The sequence below is a fragment of the Lates calcarifer genome, linkage group LG15, assembly GCF_001640805.2.
Source record: "Lates calcarifer isolate ASB-BC8 linkage group LG15, TLL_Latcal_v3, whole genome shotgun sequence".
NCBI lineage: Eukaryota > Metazoa > Chordata > Actinopteri > Centropomidae > Lates > Lates calcarifer.
The window spans coordinates 8656100-8674445 of record NC_066847.1 but is presented as its reverse complement, the minus strand read 5'-3'; the positions used below and the strand labels follow the sequence as shown (position 1 = coordinate 8674445).

At 42.1% G+C, this 18346-nt stretch overlaps 1 protein-coding gene across 3 annotated transcripts in view; it reads right to left on the bottom strand.

Annotated features, from left to right (window-relative positions):
• bcam (basal cell adhesion molecule (Lutheran blood group)) overlaps positions 1-6194 on the bottom strand; it is a 49370-nt gene extending 43176 nt beyond the window's left edge. For 2 of the 3 annotated variants that reach the window (XM_018698299.2, XM_018698300.2), the window contains exon 1: positions 5900-6192. In XM_018698299.2, coding sequence (XP_018553815.1) covers positions 5900-5960 — 61 coding nt within the window. In that variant the 5' untranslated portion in view covers positions 5961-6192. Of the gene's footprint in view, positions 1-5899 lie in introns of all 3 variants that reach the window. The other variant, XM_018698298.2, reaches the window with a different exon arrangement.
• Between the last annotated feature and the right edge of the window lie 12152 nt (positions 6195-18346).

Sequence of the window (18346 nt, the reverse complement as noted above, 5' to 3'; positions counted from 1 at the left end):
GGTTTTGGCCAACCTTAGTGAGTTGTTTGAGTAAATATGCACATACATATATGTACACATACTGTGTGTAAACACAGAAAATTCAGTGGCCTCGTGAACTTTAAGTCACCCGCATCTCCTGCTTATCATAAGATAGATAAGAGAAGAAGAGAATTCTTTGAGACTCCACCGTCATATTTCGGAAACCTCCCCCTGGAAAGCAGGAATTACTGGGTCAGAGATGCATTCAGATTTGTCTACAGGCTTAAAATTGTGTCTCAGTTGCATGGAAATTATTAAAAAACAATGTGAAATAATTGCAGAAGCCCTTTCTGAAATGTCAAATAAACAATCAAAGAACTAAGGGGTAAACAAGTTAAATTACGGGTACATTCACAGCAAACATGCAGTTTCACTTCCCCCACACCAGGCCAAACGAGTGGTGTAGAAAGACACAAGGTGGTAATGGAACCCAAGTGTGTGTGTGTGTGTGTGTGCGTGCGTGCGTGCATGCTAAGGAAGGGGGGGGCTTTTTTGGAGGGGTGCATTTAACAACTGCTGCTGAGGCAACTGTTGATGTCTGAAAAGCAACAGCTTGCAGGGCTCCCAGAGGACTCTCTGCCAGCCAACAGTCAGATGGAGGGTTTAGGGTTGGAGGGGTGCAGGGGTTAGGATTTCTTCTCCACTGCCAGAAAAATGATCTCCTTGGCCACAGATCCAGGCTTTTCCATGACATTCCCCATTCCTAATTGGTATCCCCTCAATCCTGATGTACTCTGCCTGTCTGATCCTGATGTCTGCTATCTCTGCCTTTATCGCTTTTGTTCGCTTTCACGCTACTTGATTGATCAAAACAGCTGGACAGAGCACAAGAGGAGTATTGTAAAAGCCATTTTTTTGTGGCAGACATGTAGGCCATCGTTTTTCCTTGCTGCTTTATGACACAGATTAGTACCGCGTGTGGCTACAAGTGCTCAAGCCAGTCCTGCTGCTTTGTACATTTCTACGACAAACATACTGAGAAATAGAGGCTCTCATCCGCATCTTGCTACAGCACTCTACTGATAAATGGATTGGCAGCACTTAACCTCGTCTCCCGAAAGAGCCTTGTGAATTTTCAATTTTGCTCCAAACCCTGAAATGCAATGCAACCCCCACCCTCCTTGGCATACGCCTATCCACCACCATCATATGCACAGACGCAGAGACAAGGACACACACGCACACAGAACCACAATTTCAAGGCTGCATTTAAAATTACCCATCACCATCATCTTCCTCCCTTGAGACAAGAACAAGGCTGCATGGTGGCAACACAATAGTAAGCTGTAATCATCTCTTATCCCATCCCTTGATCTTCCTCTGTCCATCCCTTCCTCTCTGCTTCCTTCCTTCCCTCCCTCCCTCTTCCTCTCTGCACCTTTTTTTTTGCCTCTTCTTCTTAATATTTCACTTTTTCACACTTATGAAACTACTTTAAATCAAGATTCAAACACAGACAGTGGCAGACTCAGATACCATACTTAATTTGTGCTTTGGATAGTAAAAAACAGTGGACGTGCCAAGCAGGGGAGGATGGTCATCCTTATTTTAAAATCATTAATAGTGGCCATAAATCTGCTAAGGAGCCGCTCTAGGGATGCGCGTAAAAAGCAAACCAAAGAGACCTCTCCCACTAAAACACAGCAGGCAATCTTCCTGATGCTATGCGGGGTCATTAACTGTGAACCACGCACAAAGGCACAGTGGTTGACACGGGCAAAGACAACATGGTAAATCACAGCAAGTAAACACACACACACACAGACAAGACTGGACATCAAATAACCTATACCCTAAAGTGTCATTGTAAAGGACAAAAAAGGAAAGAATGTAGAGTAAAAATAAGCCAGACTGAGACAAACAGACAAAGAAAAAAAAGGAAAGAGAAGGGAACATAGACAAAGCTAATCTAGCGAAATACACCTTTTGTTTATGTATGAGTGTCTGTGGAAGTGTGTGCGTGTGTATGTGTGTAATCACAACCTTGACAACAGCTCTTTTGAAGCTCTTTGTGGGAATATGATGATAAAAAACCGGGGGGATAAACTTTTCAGTCTCCGCTGTGAACTGCATCATTCTTGCTAACTGACTTCAAACCAGGATTAACCACGTGCGTGCAACCTACCATCTGCTGATACCCAGTTGCCTACCGGTGCTGGCTGCCAGCTTGCCAGACAGCATCAGTGCCCTATCAAACTGCTGTAATTGAGTTTAATGCGTCTTTCCCTGCAAATAATAAACACCAGTGAGTATGTAAAAGCCTGACAAGCTCAAATAACCTCCTCTGAGCTCAGTGTTTACTAAATGGACTTCCACACACGAGTCGACAAGTTAATGAGCCTTTTATTTTAACTGACTAATGTTTAACTGATGCCCCACTGGATGTTCTAAGAAGTAAAGCCCAGTCAAGTCACAAGAATGCACCCTGGCTGTGAACAGATTCCAACTTTACACCTGTAACACTACCTTCTAGATGATGAGATGGGAGCCACATTGTTACTGCTTGTTTGTACATGGATTACTGCCTGTGACGTGTGGTGAGAGGGGGGCTTTAAAGCGAGAAAGGAAGCCCTTTTCTATAGAATTTGAAGTGATGACAAACAAACACACACATTACAGCGCAAGCTCCAACGTGTCCTGAAGGAATGCCACTCATTCCATCTCAGTGCTCTACACCATCATTGTCTCTCTCTCACACACACACACACACACACATACAAAAATGCAAAGGGGAATGAATCACCTCAATAATTACGGCCCAGCCATTCCGAGGCCCACTCCTCCAGGGGCCTAAATGACGAGGGGGCAAACATGGACTTGCTCTCCTTAAGCAGCATCTATCAATCTGTCACTCACTGCTATATGAGCTAAGCTTTCCAGTGTTGCCTAACACCAGAATCCTGAAGCTGGGGGGCACTATATGGGTGCTTACATGTATAGAATATATTACGTGTGCATCTGTATGATAATTTATAGTTGTATGTGTAAACACTTAATGTATAAATGTATTCTATTTGAGAAAGTAATTTTTCATTCATGCATTTAAATTTCATGCATACGTGTGTATGCTTGCACAGAAAGGAGACTAAAACCAAGTGCTGCAGGACAGTTGTAAAAAAGGTCGCCCCAGCTTTTATCTTCTCATGGCTAAATGGCTCTTTTTCTGGCCTAATACCATAATAATTACACATGGCTGCAGGGGGTGCACTTTTGATGCTGTGCTGGCAGGGGAGGACAGAAATTAAAAGTGAGGAAATGACTGTGGGAATTAAAGCAGTGGTAGACAAAGAGGCTGACGCTGCGTGTTAGTGGCCAACACCTTGAACTCAGTTGATGCTTGTCAGAACGATTCTTTCCACCGATTACTGACCACTTTGGAGTCGCTACAGTTTAGCTCAAATTCATCTAACCATTTGACTCTCCTTTTGTCTCTTTGCCTTAATGTCACTTTGTTCTTTTTATCCCCAAAACTTACAAAAATCAAAGTCAAGAGAGCAACTAAAGCAGTTCTGGAGTTTTTGTGAAGTTACTGCTTTTGTAAAAAACCTTACAAAAAAACACGAGTTCGACATATGAACAGTGTGTCTAATTTCTGACATCTAAAATGAAGTTATAATTCAGCATGTTTCCTCTGTTGATACCTTAAGTTGTGATGCAAAAGCCAATGGCATCTCAGGAGCGTAGAACAGGAGCCATTTACCAACATGTCTGGGTGAGCGGGTCAAAGGGTCAGCACAGTCCTGGGCACAGGCATGCTGAGCACCTTGAGGTGCTCTGGGTTGCCATGCATCACATATCCGTGTGTCACAACCATGCACATAAATACAGGCGTACATGCTGACAAATATGTAGACGCACTTACAGGAGAGGACATACATCTGGGTGTTACGTATCCCATGGTTTTATTTAGTGTGCTTCTATGCTCAATGCTCACATAGTTGGGAGTTGCAAGTGTGTGACCAGTTATTGTGAAAATGTGGGTCTGTGTGACAGAATCCCTCTGAGACCCAACAAGAGCTGCTATTATTAGACAAAAGTATGCCGAGGAGGGAGAGAGAAGGAGCAAGTGAGCTATGAAAAAGAGAGATTTGGCAAAGTTTTTATGTGAGGAAACCAATGTTGCACCAAAGTGAAAAGATAACTGTCCTTCCCTCAGACTTAAGCAGGCTTCAGAGCAGCATGGGGTGGGGGTGGGGCTCAGCACCTGGAACCAAGCCTTTAAATCAATGCACCACAGCTGTACAGAGGGATGTGTGATCTACACTGCATCCATCAATTACAGGGCACTTTTTAGTAGGCACCTGTTAAAAGGCTCCACCAAGGGCAGACAGACAGCAAAGCGCAACAACTGTCTCTGAGACAGAGAGGAGGGAGGGGAGGAGGGTGGTAAAAGAAGATGATCTGGGGAATGAAGTGGTTTAAGCAAGAAGAAAATGGAGCAAGAGTGGAAGAAAAGCTAAACCAGGTAAACTCGGGAGGTGGTGGCTGACTTAAAGGAAGCTGTGTTTTAATTCAATGAAAAACAAAATTTGTATTCGATAAAAGGCAGCATAAGCGATGAGAAATATACTATGATGCAGTGAGAACAGGAAAGTCAGAGAGAGAAAAAAAGAGAAAAATAGCATAGAGAGAGGGGAGTCGGCCAGCACCCCAGCCCCGCCCTTTACTTCATCCTGCTTCAAACCACCAAAGGCTATCTACACAGGCGAGTAATTAGAAAAAACTCACAAAATCCCCACATTACATTCTCCCAAATTTGGTTTTGACACAAACAAATGTAGAGTGCAGCATAACCTCACCAGCTGTTATATATCCCTGTGGGACTCTTAACCAGTGGAGATGAATATCAAGTACACTGAGGTCAATAATGAACTTGTAGAGTACCACAGCAACTCCTGGTCAGTAATCACAAACTTTTCCTCTCAGATCATATAAGGCCAAAGTCAAGTTGAATTTAAATTGGCTTAGTCTCTCTGGCAGCACTGGGGATGCAGAGGGGTGAGGCACACTGCCAAATAGGAGACGCAAATCCCGCAGATCAGACATCAAAGCGCTGGAAACTGCACCACAGCAGCCAGACATAGCATGAATAAGACTGAGTGAGACCGGCAACAGGGAATAAAAGCTTACCACTTCTCACCGGTCAGGTAAAAAATAAATAAATAAATAACTGGGCTGACAAAAACACTTGGTCACTAAATATTTCTCATTAAAGGACAAATTATCTCCACTGATTTTCTTCAAAGTGTTATACTTTGGCAGCTCAGTATGTTTCATTCTGGCTGCATCGAAGAGCCACTGTGTGGTATTAGGTTGTTCTGGTTTGGCAGCGGTTTCCAGGGGGGAAAGTAACAGTGTGCCGCAGTCGAAGTGCACTGAAAGTGCGGAGCTGAGACTTACCGCACAACTAGCCTAAAAACTAGAGCCACCATTAACCCTTTAAATATCCCCGCAGTGTGGAGAGCCCGTACGTCTGAGCTGCGTAACCTGACGGCTACTGCAAAGCAGTTTTTTTTTCCGTCCACCAGTTAAATTTTTGTTGAAACAAATGGACCTGTCTGAGACATGTCGACTTTGGGATAGACGCTATCGGTGAGTTGTGGTTTAACAGGTTGCTCAGCATCAGCCAACAATAACACAAAGCAAATCAAACCAAACTACTAAATGTTTAATTGAACTTAATGAGCCACTTCTGACTGCGGCATGTGCGGACAGGTTTGTCCTGTAGCTACTCGTACAGTCCGCGATAGAGGAAACTATAAATGTGCAGTCTGAAGCCATGAAAAACTGACCAGCACCGTGTCAAAAGCGTGACAAAGTTAGCAGAAAGAGGTTTAATTTAAAAAAAAATGTAGCGGAAAGTATCAGAGTGACCTACCTAGCAATGCCCAGAGCAAGGTGCACAAGAGCGACGTGCGTCCAAATGTTATCCCGTCCATGGCCGGTTTTCTAACTTTTTCAAAGAAAAGTAGTCACTTTGTTTGGGGTTTTTCAGAGTGTGGAAATCTGGTAGCAATGAGTCTTCTTTCTTCTTTCAGCGCTCCAAAGCTTTCTGGACGTCTTCTTTCTCTCTCCCTCAGTCTGCTAAAGGAGTGCCTCACTCCCTCACACACACATACACACAGAAATCTGATGCTGGTGGCAGTCCTCTTGGTTGATATATTTGCACAAAAGGTGACCCCCTCCTCCCCATGCAACCCCCTCCTCCCTCTCTCTCTCTCTCTCTCTCTCTCTCTCTCCACCTCACTTGCAGTGAAAAGACCTGCTTGACTAATCGCGTAGGTCTACTGGGGCCCAAAGGATTTCTTTAAAGAAACTTAAAAGTGATTGTATCATGAAGCTCACTGACTCATTGCGGATCCAAAAAAATTAAAAATAAAAAATAGCCGCAGACGAAAATCACAAATATGTGTAATGTAAGCTCACATTACATACCTCAGTATTAACAGTAGTATTTTGTCCATATGAACCCAGAATATTAAGATTACTTCTCGACTTGTTTAGAGCCGACATGACTCACTTGTCAGCTTTCAAATTTCTTTTCTTTTATTACTTTGGAGGTAACGGCACAGTTTTGGAAAAATAAAAAACAAACCTCATATTTGCCGTACTAAAATGGACTGTAGAACAATTACCATTTGAGGAACTGCTACAGACACCATTTTGCAATCGTAGACACGGAAAATTATTTTCACCCACCATACCTAAGTTCTAGTAAATTACTCTGGCAGGTTACTAATCACTATCCAGAGGTTCTGATCTCACCCAAAAACGAATTTGTTGGAAAAATAGTCAGCTTGCTTTTGCTTTTTTTTTCCTTTCAATTTCATAGACAAATTTCCGGTCCTGGTTAGACCTTTAACATCCCCAACTTGCATAGGTCTCAATAATGATTTTTCATTTTCAAAGCCACCGGGGGCCATTTTTTGGGAGTGGGCTAAGCTGTCTGTCATTGACAGACATACCATTCATTCTTAGACAGGTAATCCCTTCAGAATCTGTTTGGGTATTTACAAGGTATGGTACAACCTATTTGGGTATTTACAGTTCAGATATACAGTTATCATAAGGGGCTAAGTGGCTTATTCACAATGCTCTAATAGCAGTCTGAGCACTTGGAGTGGGTATTGTGTGACTTATGGAATTGATTTAGGCTAAATCCTATAAGCTAGGACTTAGAAAGCATAAACATATGTTAGTCATGTATAAGATGGTTTAATGGTACCACTGACCATCTAAGTGCTCAACAAGAGCATCTGGCTTCTTGCAATTTCTCTCTATTGGAGACTGCTTCACTCTGGAGCAACGCTAAATAATCTACACACCCTGCAGGTAATAATAGACCCTTGCAGCACATACATTCCAAACATAGTTGGTTTAAAACAGCTGGTTAATATTTTCTCAGCCCTGTTTCAAGACAAGTGATACTCGCAACCTGCTCCACTGCAGCATATATAACAGTCACCCCTATGGATGGGATCTGATAGCTGAAATATATACACACAGCTGTTCTACACATAAAGAAGTCATTGGCAACAGTTTGTATAAGCTACTGAGAATTTAACGGAAATGAGGCAGCTATTTTACCCTCACTCTTTAAAACTCTCTTTCTCTAAGTCTATTCCCAGCTATGACAGCAGGAGGGAAAATAAGCCTTCCCCCTGACTATCTAACATCAATACAGACACTCATCCCTGATATCGACCCAGTCATAATCATCTCTCCATGCTGTAGAGACATGAAATCCACTAACAAGTCCGCTGTCCTGTGGTGAAGAACTTGGCACGGTGTAACCCTCACACTGCCTTACGTAAGACCTATATCATGCTGCATAGCTGTGGCTAATGCTGATGTAGCTGAGCATGGGGCATTCTTACGTAACGCCTTTAGTCATAGATACAGTAGCTGTTGCTGTGATTTACTGTATTGGCTCATTACCTAATGGAGCTGCATGAGATGTGAAGAGAGGAGAGGAGGGGAGAAAAAAATAAGGATGGAGAGGGACAAAGAAGGACACAGAAGGGGATAGTGTTAGGAATAGCAAAGCAGAATGGAAGGGATCATATGAAGGAAGGAAGGAGTGAAGAATAAAAAAGCACAATGCCCAGAGAGTTTGCTGAAGTCAGTCTCGGTGACAAATGTCTGCTCATTGTTTAGGAGTAGCTTATTTAGTCACCACAGGTGAGCAAAGGTGGAGCAAAGATGGGCTTGAGGAGATGTGCCCACTTTGTAAAAGCAGTGTCAGACAAAAGACATTTTAAAATGACAGGTTACTCCGCCTTCAGACACATTGTGTTTGTTGTATTTTGACATAATCCCTCGAGTACAGACCACCATTCAAATGCTATTATTTCAGAACTGTGTTCCCCGTACTTAGCAAAAAGATTATATGTGTTCAAGTTAGTATATGCTCACTTTGTGTAAACATGCACAATTACACTGTTCTCAAATTATGGTGCATATAATGCAAATTGCTAAATACCATCAACAAACCACATTTTCTTCATGAACAGGCCTTTGCTGAAAATCAAGTCTTTTATGAGCACAAGACCATAACCATTTTCCTCTAAAACTGCCAATGTGCTCTTTTGTTTCTTAACACTGATGAAAGTTTGAATTCACTCACTAATCAACCCCCATTTTCCCCATCTTACTCCGTCAAGGTTCATCACAACTACTTTACACTCAACTGAAAACTACCCTTTGCATCCAAAGGTCACAGTCAGATATAAAACACCAACAACTATCCTATGCCACCAGCAAATACCCTAGAGGCAATGTTGAGATCACCAAACAGGACACTTTCCAATCATCTGCATCTACTTAGAGATTATTTTCCATCAACAGCAGAATTGTTGCCAAGGCACAACCATGGCAGATCCGAATGACGATAGAGAGTGGGCTGGACTAGAGTATGGACACAGCTCTCAATTCTGGTTTTATGACAACCAGATGGCTCATATTAATGGTTGTGTCATCCAACGTTCCATATTCACCCCACAAAAAATCACCAACAAACCCAGGGGGGGACAGTTATAAGCCTCCCACAAAACATTAGACTTGTTGGTTGAACTCCCATGAACCATCAGATTCCTTGTAAATATACCAAGACAGTCCACTCTGCCATGACCATGATGGAATCTCTGTTGTTCCTCCTCAATCTGAGGTTTGGGTGAAGCTACCATCTCCAGCTGATTGGAGATGGTGGCAGGAGCTATCTTCTCTCTTATTCTTCTTTGTCAGAGCCTAGGATCTACATTACCCATAATGTAAATAAACCAGCAACGGTCTGGTTTGGGTTTCGGGTGTGTTGCATTAGTAGCATGGAGAGCTCTGATAAGATTCTAACTGCACATTCCCAGATGTTTTCTCATTTTAAACTTGTAGCACTCAGATTCAATCAACATTGACTCACATGACATCACTTGAAGCAATTTATGAGACACAGCTCCCTTTGGAGCCACAAAAGACTTTATACAACTTTTTTCACACAGGCAGTAATACTCCCCAAGACCTATAAACAGACTTTGATGTGTAAAACCAGTGGAGTTCCCCTTTAAGGGATCAGCAGAATTATTACAGTTCATCCTGAGGAGGGCATTACTATCTGTACTAAATTTCACAGCAATCTATCTAATAGATATTCAGACACTTCACTCAAAACTACAAAACCTCACAGTGGCACTATAGAGGAAAAGTCATTATGATACATTATCTGAGAATATCTGTGCAAAATGTTGTGCCAATCCATCTGGTACATGTTGAGATATTTCACTGGATAACTGAAAACTTTGATCTACCAGTGGTGCTAGAGGGACAGTCAGAGATCACTAAGGTCATTAGGATTCATCCTCTGGAGAATCATCCAATACTTATTGAGATATTTCAGCCAGGACTAAAGTGGTGGACTGAAGGACAGATTGAGAGACAAGACATTTCCATCTCTTGAGGCATTTTTTTTTCTATATAAACCCTTCATGGCTGTCAAACAACTCCACGACTGTTAAAAAAAAAACAAAACATATAAAGGTCATAACGTGCAAGTAAAACCTGTCTGCTAGAACTGAGACTTGTCAGCATTTTTAGACTTCAAGAAGAATAAAATCATGCAGTTATACGACACTCATTCAAGGTCCTTATAGGCAAATTGTCACACCTTGCAAAACATAAATTAGACAGCCTACTTTATCGTCCCTTGTTTTATGTGATTTACCACCCCCACCCATGTCAAAAATTAGGCTACCTGACAGGGAGAATATCTGACACATCAGCCTAAAGCAAGGGGATAAAGAGAAACAGAGACATGGAGACACTACAAAGGGAACAGCGATGTGTAATGAAAGAATAATGAAGAGAACAGATTAGAAGTGGAGGAGGAGGGAAGAACTTTAATTCCAAAGTCAAGGGATGGGTAACATATAGCCCCAGGGAATAATAGTAAAGTATAGGCAGAAAGAAAAAAGAGGGGGAGAGATAGAAAGTGAGGGTAGCTGTAATCTTGCATGAATTCTCATGTCTGGTCTCGGCATGGCAGGAGGAATGAATGAAAGATGTGCTGAAGCTTCATCCTTCCCCCGTGATTCTTTGATCTATCTCATTGTTTCACCCTCTTTGTCTCTCTTTCTATATATGCCCTCCATCTCTGTCCACTCTGATCTCTCCATATATCTTTATTACCCCCTCTCTGCACTCTCCAGCTTGCATTCTGTCTCCCTCTCTTTCTTGGCCTCTCTCCCCTTGGCCGGACTACAGATGATCACACAGCTGTTTTCCAGGCATTGATACATAGTGGGGTGTGAGTCACAGTGCACAGGATTTGCACAGTGATGAAGCTATTCTTGGGGAATTCAACCCTACTTTGTATGTAATGTAATATGGATAGCTTACATTTGCTGCCAGTTGGCTCTGATGATCAACAGACCCAACAACAGAGTCACTGAAATGAATTAATCATCATGACTCATCCTGACATGACTTTCTGTTTTCTATTGTGTTGGTTTTACCTAGCTTAGATGTAATAGATTCAATAGATTGGATGTCTCTCAGTTGGCCTAACAACAGTAGTTTGTACAGAACTTTGTGCTCTTCAGGCAGTGTGCCTTTGTAGTGTTGCTTATAACAGGATCATATGAGCTGCAGCTCTTTGTTTATGTCCCCTGTAGAGTTTCACTGGGACCACGTCTTTTAATGTGTGTTTGTGTCTATCACAGTGGATTCTGCCTGACTGGGTGCCAGGCGTAATGCCACCCACTCTGACAGTAACTTTGTGGGAGGGAAATCTGTCATGCTCACTATGGACAGGGCCAGGCGACAGGAAATGATGCTGTACAATATGACAGTCACATACCCGCCTCCATGCCTATAGAGTGGGTCACTGCAATCAAAAAGGTCAGACGTGTGGTCAAGTGTTGGCAGCACTGTTTAAGAACTAGGTCATACACAACAGGAAACAACTGTCATATATCCACCTCAGTTTTCATGGTTTTAAAGGGGAAATCTGGCCCATGATACATTCCTGCACAATTTCTATGACATCCTACTGTTCAGTTTTCATTTATGAGCTTGTCTCTCTTTAAACTGAACAGCAGCGAGGGTAATCTACAGTCAAATCCTAACACGGCTAGACAGTGAATAATGAAATCACTCCCACAACACTGTGACAAAAGCCACAGTGATGATACTGGGATATGGGGACACTTTCTGAATCACAGCTGTAAGCCCTGCATTCAAATACGATTCATGCAATATCTCAAACAAAAATGGTTTGATCCCCCGGAGACAGTCTCTAATTCCATGTCATAGAGATGTTCCTGAGCTTCACCAAATATAATTTTCAGCACAGCACAAATAATGCGTTTTATAATTCTATTTGTTCTATTCAAATTTGTTCAGTATTATTTGTACTGAAAGGCCCATGAGGAAAACAGCTATGAAAACCACTTTCGCCTTGCTTTTCTCCAAAGACGAACCCAGTGTTTTGTACGTTTTATCCCACAAATCACTATTTTTGTACATTTACATATTTTTACCATCCATTTTAATATACTATGAAAATCTATTTGCAATGATCATTTTCAGGCAGGTAATCCAAAACAGTGAATATATCTTGTTTGAACTTTTTGTCAGAATTAACTTCATTGCATGGTAATGAAGTTGAAAATGAAGCATAGCATTAGTTCAGGCACTGGCTGATTGGCTCCTGCTGTTTGCAACCACGGGCTCATCCACAGGTGTGTGGCCAGTAACATCTAATCATATTCATTCATGTGTAACACGGACATATAACCTGACATAGCTTCATTGTTACAGTCCCAATTATGCTCATGCCTATGCTCATGCTGCTGTAGCTCCCTCCACTACACCTGCCCCCCTTATGTGATGTGTGTTGCTGATTTAACTAAGATTTATATCATTCAGCAGACTCCACACAGCTGCTTCAAAACATTAAGGATCCCTCAAACAGCAGAACATTTCCACCAGATCTAAGTGTATAACAATTTGCTATAAATGGTCACTTAAAGTGACTATCACATCAACAGAAAAACTAAACTGCCACTTCCCATCATAAATATAAGTTGTGATGCTGTGACTTCAAGCCTAAGGAAACAGTTTACTAGAAAAGTGAGGCCTAGCCTTTTGCTGTCAGAAATCACTGGACAAGCACAATGTAGACATTTTAAGGAAGATTTTACAGGCACTCAAGAGAAAATTTAGTATCTGCAATAACCAGCGCTAACAGGCAGACATCAAGCATGATTTTTAACTTGAGTGGCTATGATTAATTCAAATTAAATTCTAATCCCCAGTTTATTATTATTTAATTTCATGCACCATATCAGGTGTAGATATTAAACCTGATCTTCTCAGTGTTTAATTCCCTATAATAGTGTTCTCTAATTCATACAGTGCGTTTTTCCAGTCACGATCTGAGATAAAATTACAAATGGAAACTTATTCGCTTCAAAAATTAAGTCAGGATAAAAAAAGAACTGGATGAGTAGTTTTAAGAGTTTCAAGAGCAAGACCATACAAATATGACTTTCCCACAAAACTGTAAATTAATATTTTTTTCTACTCTTACTGTTTTTATGCAGCTTACTCTTTTATGCTCGTGAACCACAGTTGGCTTTTCTTCAGACGTCTTTTTCTGTAATACATGTAAATGTAGCTTTCAGAGGAAAATTAATTAGGAATCAGCTCTTTGCCTTCAAAGTCTCCAACATCTCTGCACTGCACTTTCTGTTGCTTACAAACACACATACACTCACAATCCTCCCATGCCTGCTGGGCTGTGTGGACTTTATCGTGCCTACACCAACTCAACGTTGGCGTCGTCTCTGCATTCAAACCCTCAGGCTTTGAATATGAATACATAAAGTATTTTATAGAATATTAATCATCCTTTGCCACTGAATGAATTGCAGGCAGCTGCATTTTCTCTGTGTCTGCCCCAGGGTTACGATAGGAATATGAAAGTGTTACCACCTCCGTCAAACTTAAATGGGCTAGTTTTATGTGCGAGCATATTCATATTTGCATGTTTATGCTATCCTGGTGGGCTTCCTGATGTCACCTAGAGCAATGTTATCCTGTAATTTGAAAAACCTTTTGTTATTTACATTCTTAATATACACATATGTGCTTGTGTAACTAGTGACCTGTCAAACATATAGTGCATTTAAAGCCTAACAGGAACACCATGAGGAACTTAGATCCAAAACGAGATGTTCCGCATTAGAAAATACCTGCTCTGACAGAAACGGATGCTAACATGATAATGTATCACAGTAAGGAATATGATTGTTGTTTTCTAGCTGTAAACAAGGCATAATAAACAGATTTATGATTTTATGATTTGGTATTTTGTGGCTTGTAAGAATATTAAGTATTGTTGCCTTGTGGCCCAGAACTGATGTTTGCAGAGACTTTCAATCACAATCAAGCTGGCTCCAACCAAATTTGTCTCCATGCCTCTGTTATGTTGCCTGATCTGTTTTTCCACCTGTGTGTGCATCTGCTGTAACCCAAGTGAGGGACCCATCTGTGTGTGTCCAATGAAGCTTGAACCATTACATCTCCACTGATGTGGCCCCCCCACGACAGGGGCCAGGGGCAGATTGTCCCCTGGGATGCACAGTCCCAGAACGTCTTTTTGTCACACACACACACACACACACACACTCACAAACAACCATAAACCAATTTGACTGATCTACTGACCAGCAAAATAATCCTTCCCTCGCTCTTTTTGTTGGACTCCAGAACTCTCTCCCTCACTCATCTCTCCATCCTAACTGATCAGCCGCCCACATCCATCTCTCCTCACGTCCGCTCCCCTCCCTCCTTCCCTGTCTGTCTCCCTTTGAAACTACCTCTTTCTCCCCGGTCCTGCCCATAATGGGGGGTAATTATGGCATTACGGCCACCATGACTTGTGCAGTGGGGGCTGAGTAACCGTGACACACGCTCACGCACCATGGCCAAGTGTTGCCATCAATACAGACTTCTGTGACTCCACAGGAGGGCATTAGGAAGGAGAGTGCAGGAGAGAAGAGGGAGGGAACATAAAGGATGGAGGGGCAAAAAATAAGAGAGATGGGGAAGAAAGATAGCAGTGGGTGGCTGTCAGAGGTGTGGAGAGTCAATTAGTGCAAAAAGAGAAGGAAGAACAAGAAAGGAGATGTGGGTTACTCCAATATGTTAAGGGTAGAGAGAGTGTGTGTGAGTACAGATCAAAAGGAAGTGATTGAGTGAAGGGAAAGAGGGGGAGAGACTGACGTGTTTCAGACTGCGGCAAACTGACTCGGGGCCGGAGACGGAGAGTGACAAACAGATGAAGGAGAACGGCCGAAAAAGAGGAGGTTTCTGTCAATAAAAGCAACAGTAAGCATTTGCAAGCTGGTGGGCCCCCTCTAACCGGCTGTGCAGTTTGTCTAGCTTGGCCTGCTAGGCTGGGCAGACTACTTGGCATGACAAGATTTAATGCAGTTCTGTCGTGGACTGCCAATGGGAATGAGATGGGTAGCAAGGCTGTTTATCATACTGCTGTAGCAAAGCAGGCGGAGCCAGCCGTGTGTGGAGGGGGAAGGAGAAGAACTTTCAATTACATTAATTTCTCGCTGATTCACCCAAACAGACAGGGAGCACGGCTTTTTTTTAAAATTATTATTTGTGATTATAACAGAGAAAAAGAATCAGAAACATGATCTAATTCAAGGAGTGTACAGTGACTATGGCATTAAAGATTAAACAGCCAGATTAAGTGGTCAGCATATTTTGTCACACCTCATTGCCTCCTTGTGTGTGAATTACTTCTGCTGCTGAGCTTGCCCATTCAAATCAATATCTGTTATTGTAATCAATTGGCAGCAGATGGTTTTTGCCATAAATGGGATTTGACTGAAACTCGAGTGCCCGGCTGCACAACACTTGAGAGGAGAGTGCATCAGGGGCCCCATCCCGCAACAGTAACATCAGTTAGTGTGTATATTCTGGAGTATGTTTACATCTGCACTCCTTATAATGGATGCTCCTGGAAGATCATATGACTGCTCAAAGCCCTCTGTGTTCTGTCAGTCCAAAACAGTCCTCCATATTCATGGGCCACAAGTCCCAATTTGACTCAGCCTCCACCACTAAACAGCTCTGATGTCATCAATAGGAGCCAGGCTGTCAAGTCACACACTCTCTGATGACCCTCATGGTCATTTGTCATCGCTGTCAGGATCCGAGGGAGGGTGACACAGCACTTGACCGCAGGCAGAGATGAACAGATATTGTCCCCAATCATAATGTGTCATAAAGCACAGGAGCAGGAAGCAAGTGAAACTGAATCCTGGTTTTCCTTTGCTGAGTGACTCAGCTTTGTGTAATTCTGCACAGCATTGATAATTCTAAAGTAATCATGTTGAAGGTTTCCCGTCTCTAAGGACTCTGTATTGCTCAGAACACAGGGCTAAAACCTCCTTCATGCTTTTCATAACCTTTTTTATTCTTCTATTTTTAATCTAAGATAAATTACAAGCATATTTTCAATTTAAACAAGGTTGCGCTGAAATATTCAAGTGTGCAGTTTGAATCACCAAGAGAACAACATCAAAAATGTCCTTCATTTTCATGTATTAAAGAAATAACTTGTGTTTTTTTGATGTTTATTTGTATTAAAATATACCTGCGGGTAAATTCTGAGTTTACATGGCTGAACTGATTACTGTTATTTTTTCTTAAAATGTAAAGACAATGATTGCTCTTACAACTGACACACAACCAGCCTTACATTTGTTACATTTATTTTGCTTTGCACTACTCTGTTGTACTTTGATGGTGCCATGACCTGTCATTGGATTGATGGACTGCATTTTCTTGTCATTCTGCCTTGTTTTTTGTTCTTGTTTTGAAGGTGCTGTGACCCATAAAAATGTCTCATCTTCCACTGTGCACTTGTGTAAGGTTGAATGACAATAGTTGAACTGAACAATTTCCCTCTGTCAGCATCTGTTGCTTTGCTTCATCACATAATCTCTCATCCTTCTACCCCTGCTGCCCCTCTCTCTCTTCCTCCTCTTCCTCCTGCCCATCTCTTGTCTGAATGTACATTCTAGAAAAAGTCAACTCTTGCTCATCTGTATGCAGAGCGCCTGGGTTCCAGCTGTGAACGGAGGATTGAAATGGAAATGGGAAGGAGAGAAAGAGCAGATTACGCTCCTCAAACGCATGCACTGCCTCCTGGCTGGCCCACCAGCTGAGTAGAGAGAGACGAAAAAGAACATGGGTGGATGGGTGGGTGATGGTGGCTAAGAGGGAAAATGTAGGAAGCAGCAGTTAGACAGCAACAAAGTGAGAAGAGCAAACCCGGTAAAGTAATTTTGGGTTAAAGTAGAAGATTGAGAAGACGGACCTAGTGGAATAATCTACCCTAGGGGGGCTGCAAAATGGTGTAAAACTAAATCAAGACTGTCTGAAAGACACCAAGTGTTCCTGCACAGACACAAAGGTGCCCCTACACACACACAAGCTCTAATGGACTTGACAAGACTCATGTGAGTTAAGGCCGACCTGTTAGATGGCCAGACCTTGAACTTCAGCGGCTGGCTAGGACAGGCAGACAGACAGTGGCTAAAAGAGATGATTAACTGTGCAACATTATACACTGTGCTACACAAAGCAGAGATACACCACTCTTCTGATAAGAGGTTCGTCTGAATGATACTGGCAAAGTTAAAGGACACTAGCTGCATTGTAGTGTTATTTAGGAAAATGAACACTTTTGGAGAGGAACTGTGATGAAGGAAAAAAAAAGTTTCATTTTCTAACTGAAAAAAGTATTATGCTATGACACAAATTATGATTGTTTTTAGATGAATTTCTTAATTTCAATGGAATCATTCACATGTTGGATCCTCTGTATATTGCAATCAAAATATTGAAATTAACTTAAGTTTTACACATACTTTCCAAATGTCAGGGGGCGTGCTGGTACATTGCTATTCATGAGATTCCTGTGTCCTGGTGCTACAGCGGAGTGGTGGGTATTGACCTCAGCTGGAAAAGGGAGAAAGAGGGAGAGGGGGAGGGTGGAGGGCAAGAGAAAAAAACAGTATAATGGAAAATGAAAAAAATGAAATAATGAAAAGATAAAATGAGACAGAGAGAAACCAGGGGAACAATTTCTCTATCAGGACCCAGAGAAGCGTGACCCTGCGCTTTGCTAGCTGCCTGTATTTGGCAGGCCCGGAGGCTAGTGCATATTGTTAGCCTAATGTTGTACCAAACCTCTGCCACAGCAGGACCCGGGCCGTCAAATTAAATGCTCTCACAGAAGATGGGTCCCCGTGGTGTGCCTGGATTTCTATGGAGGAAGAGTACGATTTATATGATTGCTGTCATCGGTCAAATGCAGCACTTGGTCTCAGCTTCTCTTTCACCCTGAAGTCATGAATCCAACAGGTCTCAAATGGCACCTAATCACGGCTCACAAACCAGCACAACTGCAAAAATACAGTATAAAGTGTTATTATGTGAAGTTGGAAAATAATGTGTGTGGGGTTTTTTTTGTGAAATGTGCACAATCTGCATTTACACTATTTTTTTTTTTTTTTTAAAAACTGTAAATGCAGTGCACAGTGAGGAAATTTCTCAGGAGATGTTTTGACAGGGAACTTTGGGTAAAGGGATGAGTTAGCTTTGAAAGCGGCACAGTAGTTAATAAGATTTCCGCTAACACAAATTTACCTCCCTGCCACACTGTTTCTGCACGCACACATTTACACAGGCAATATCTCAGATTCTGTCTCTCACCCCCCTCGCTCTTTCTGACATGCACATG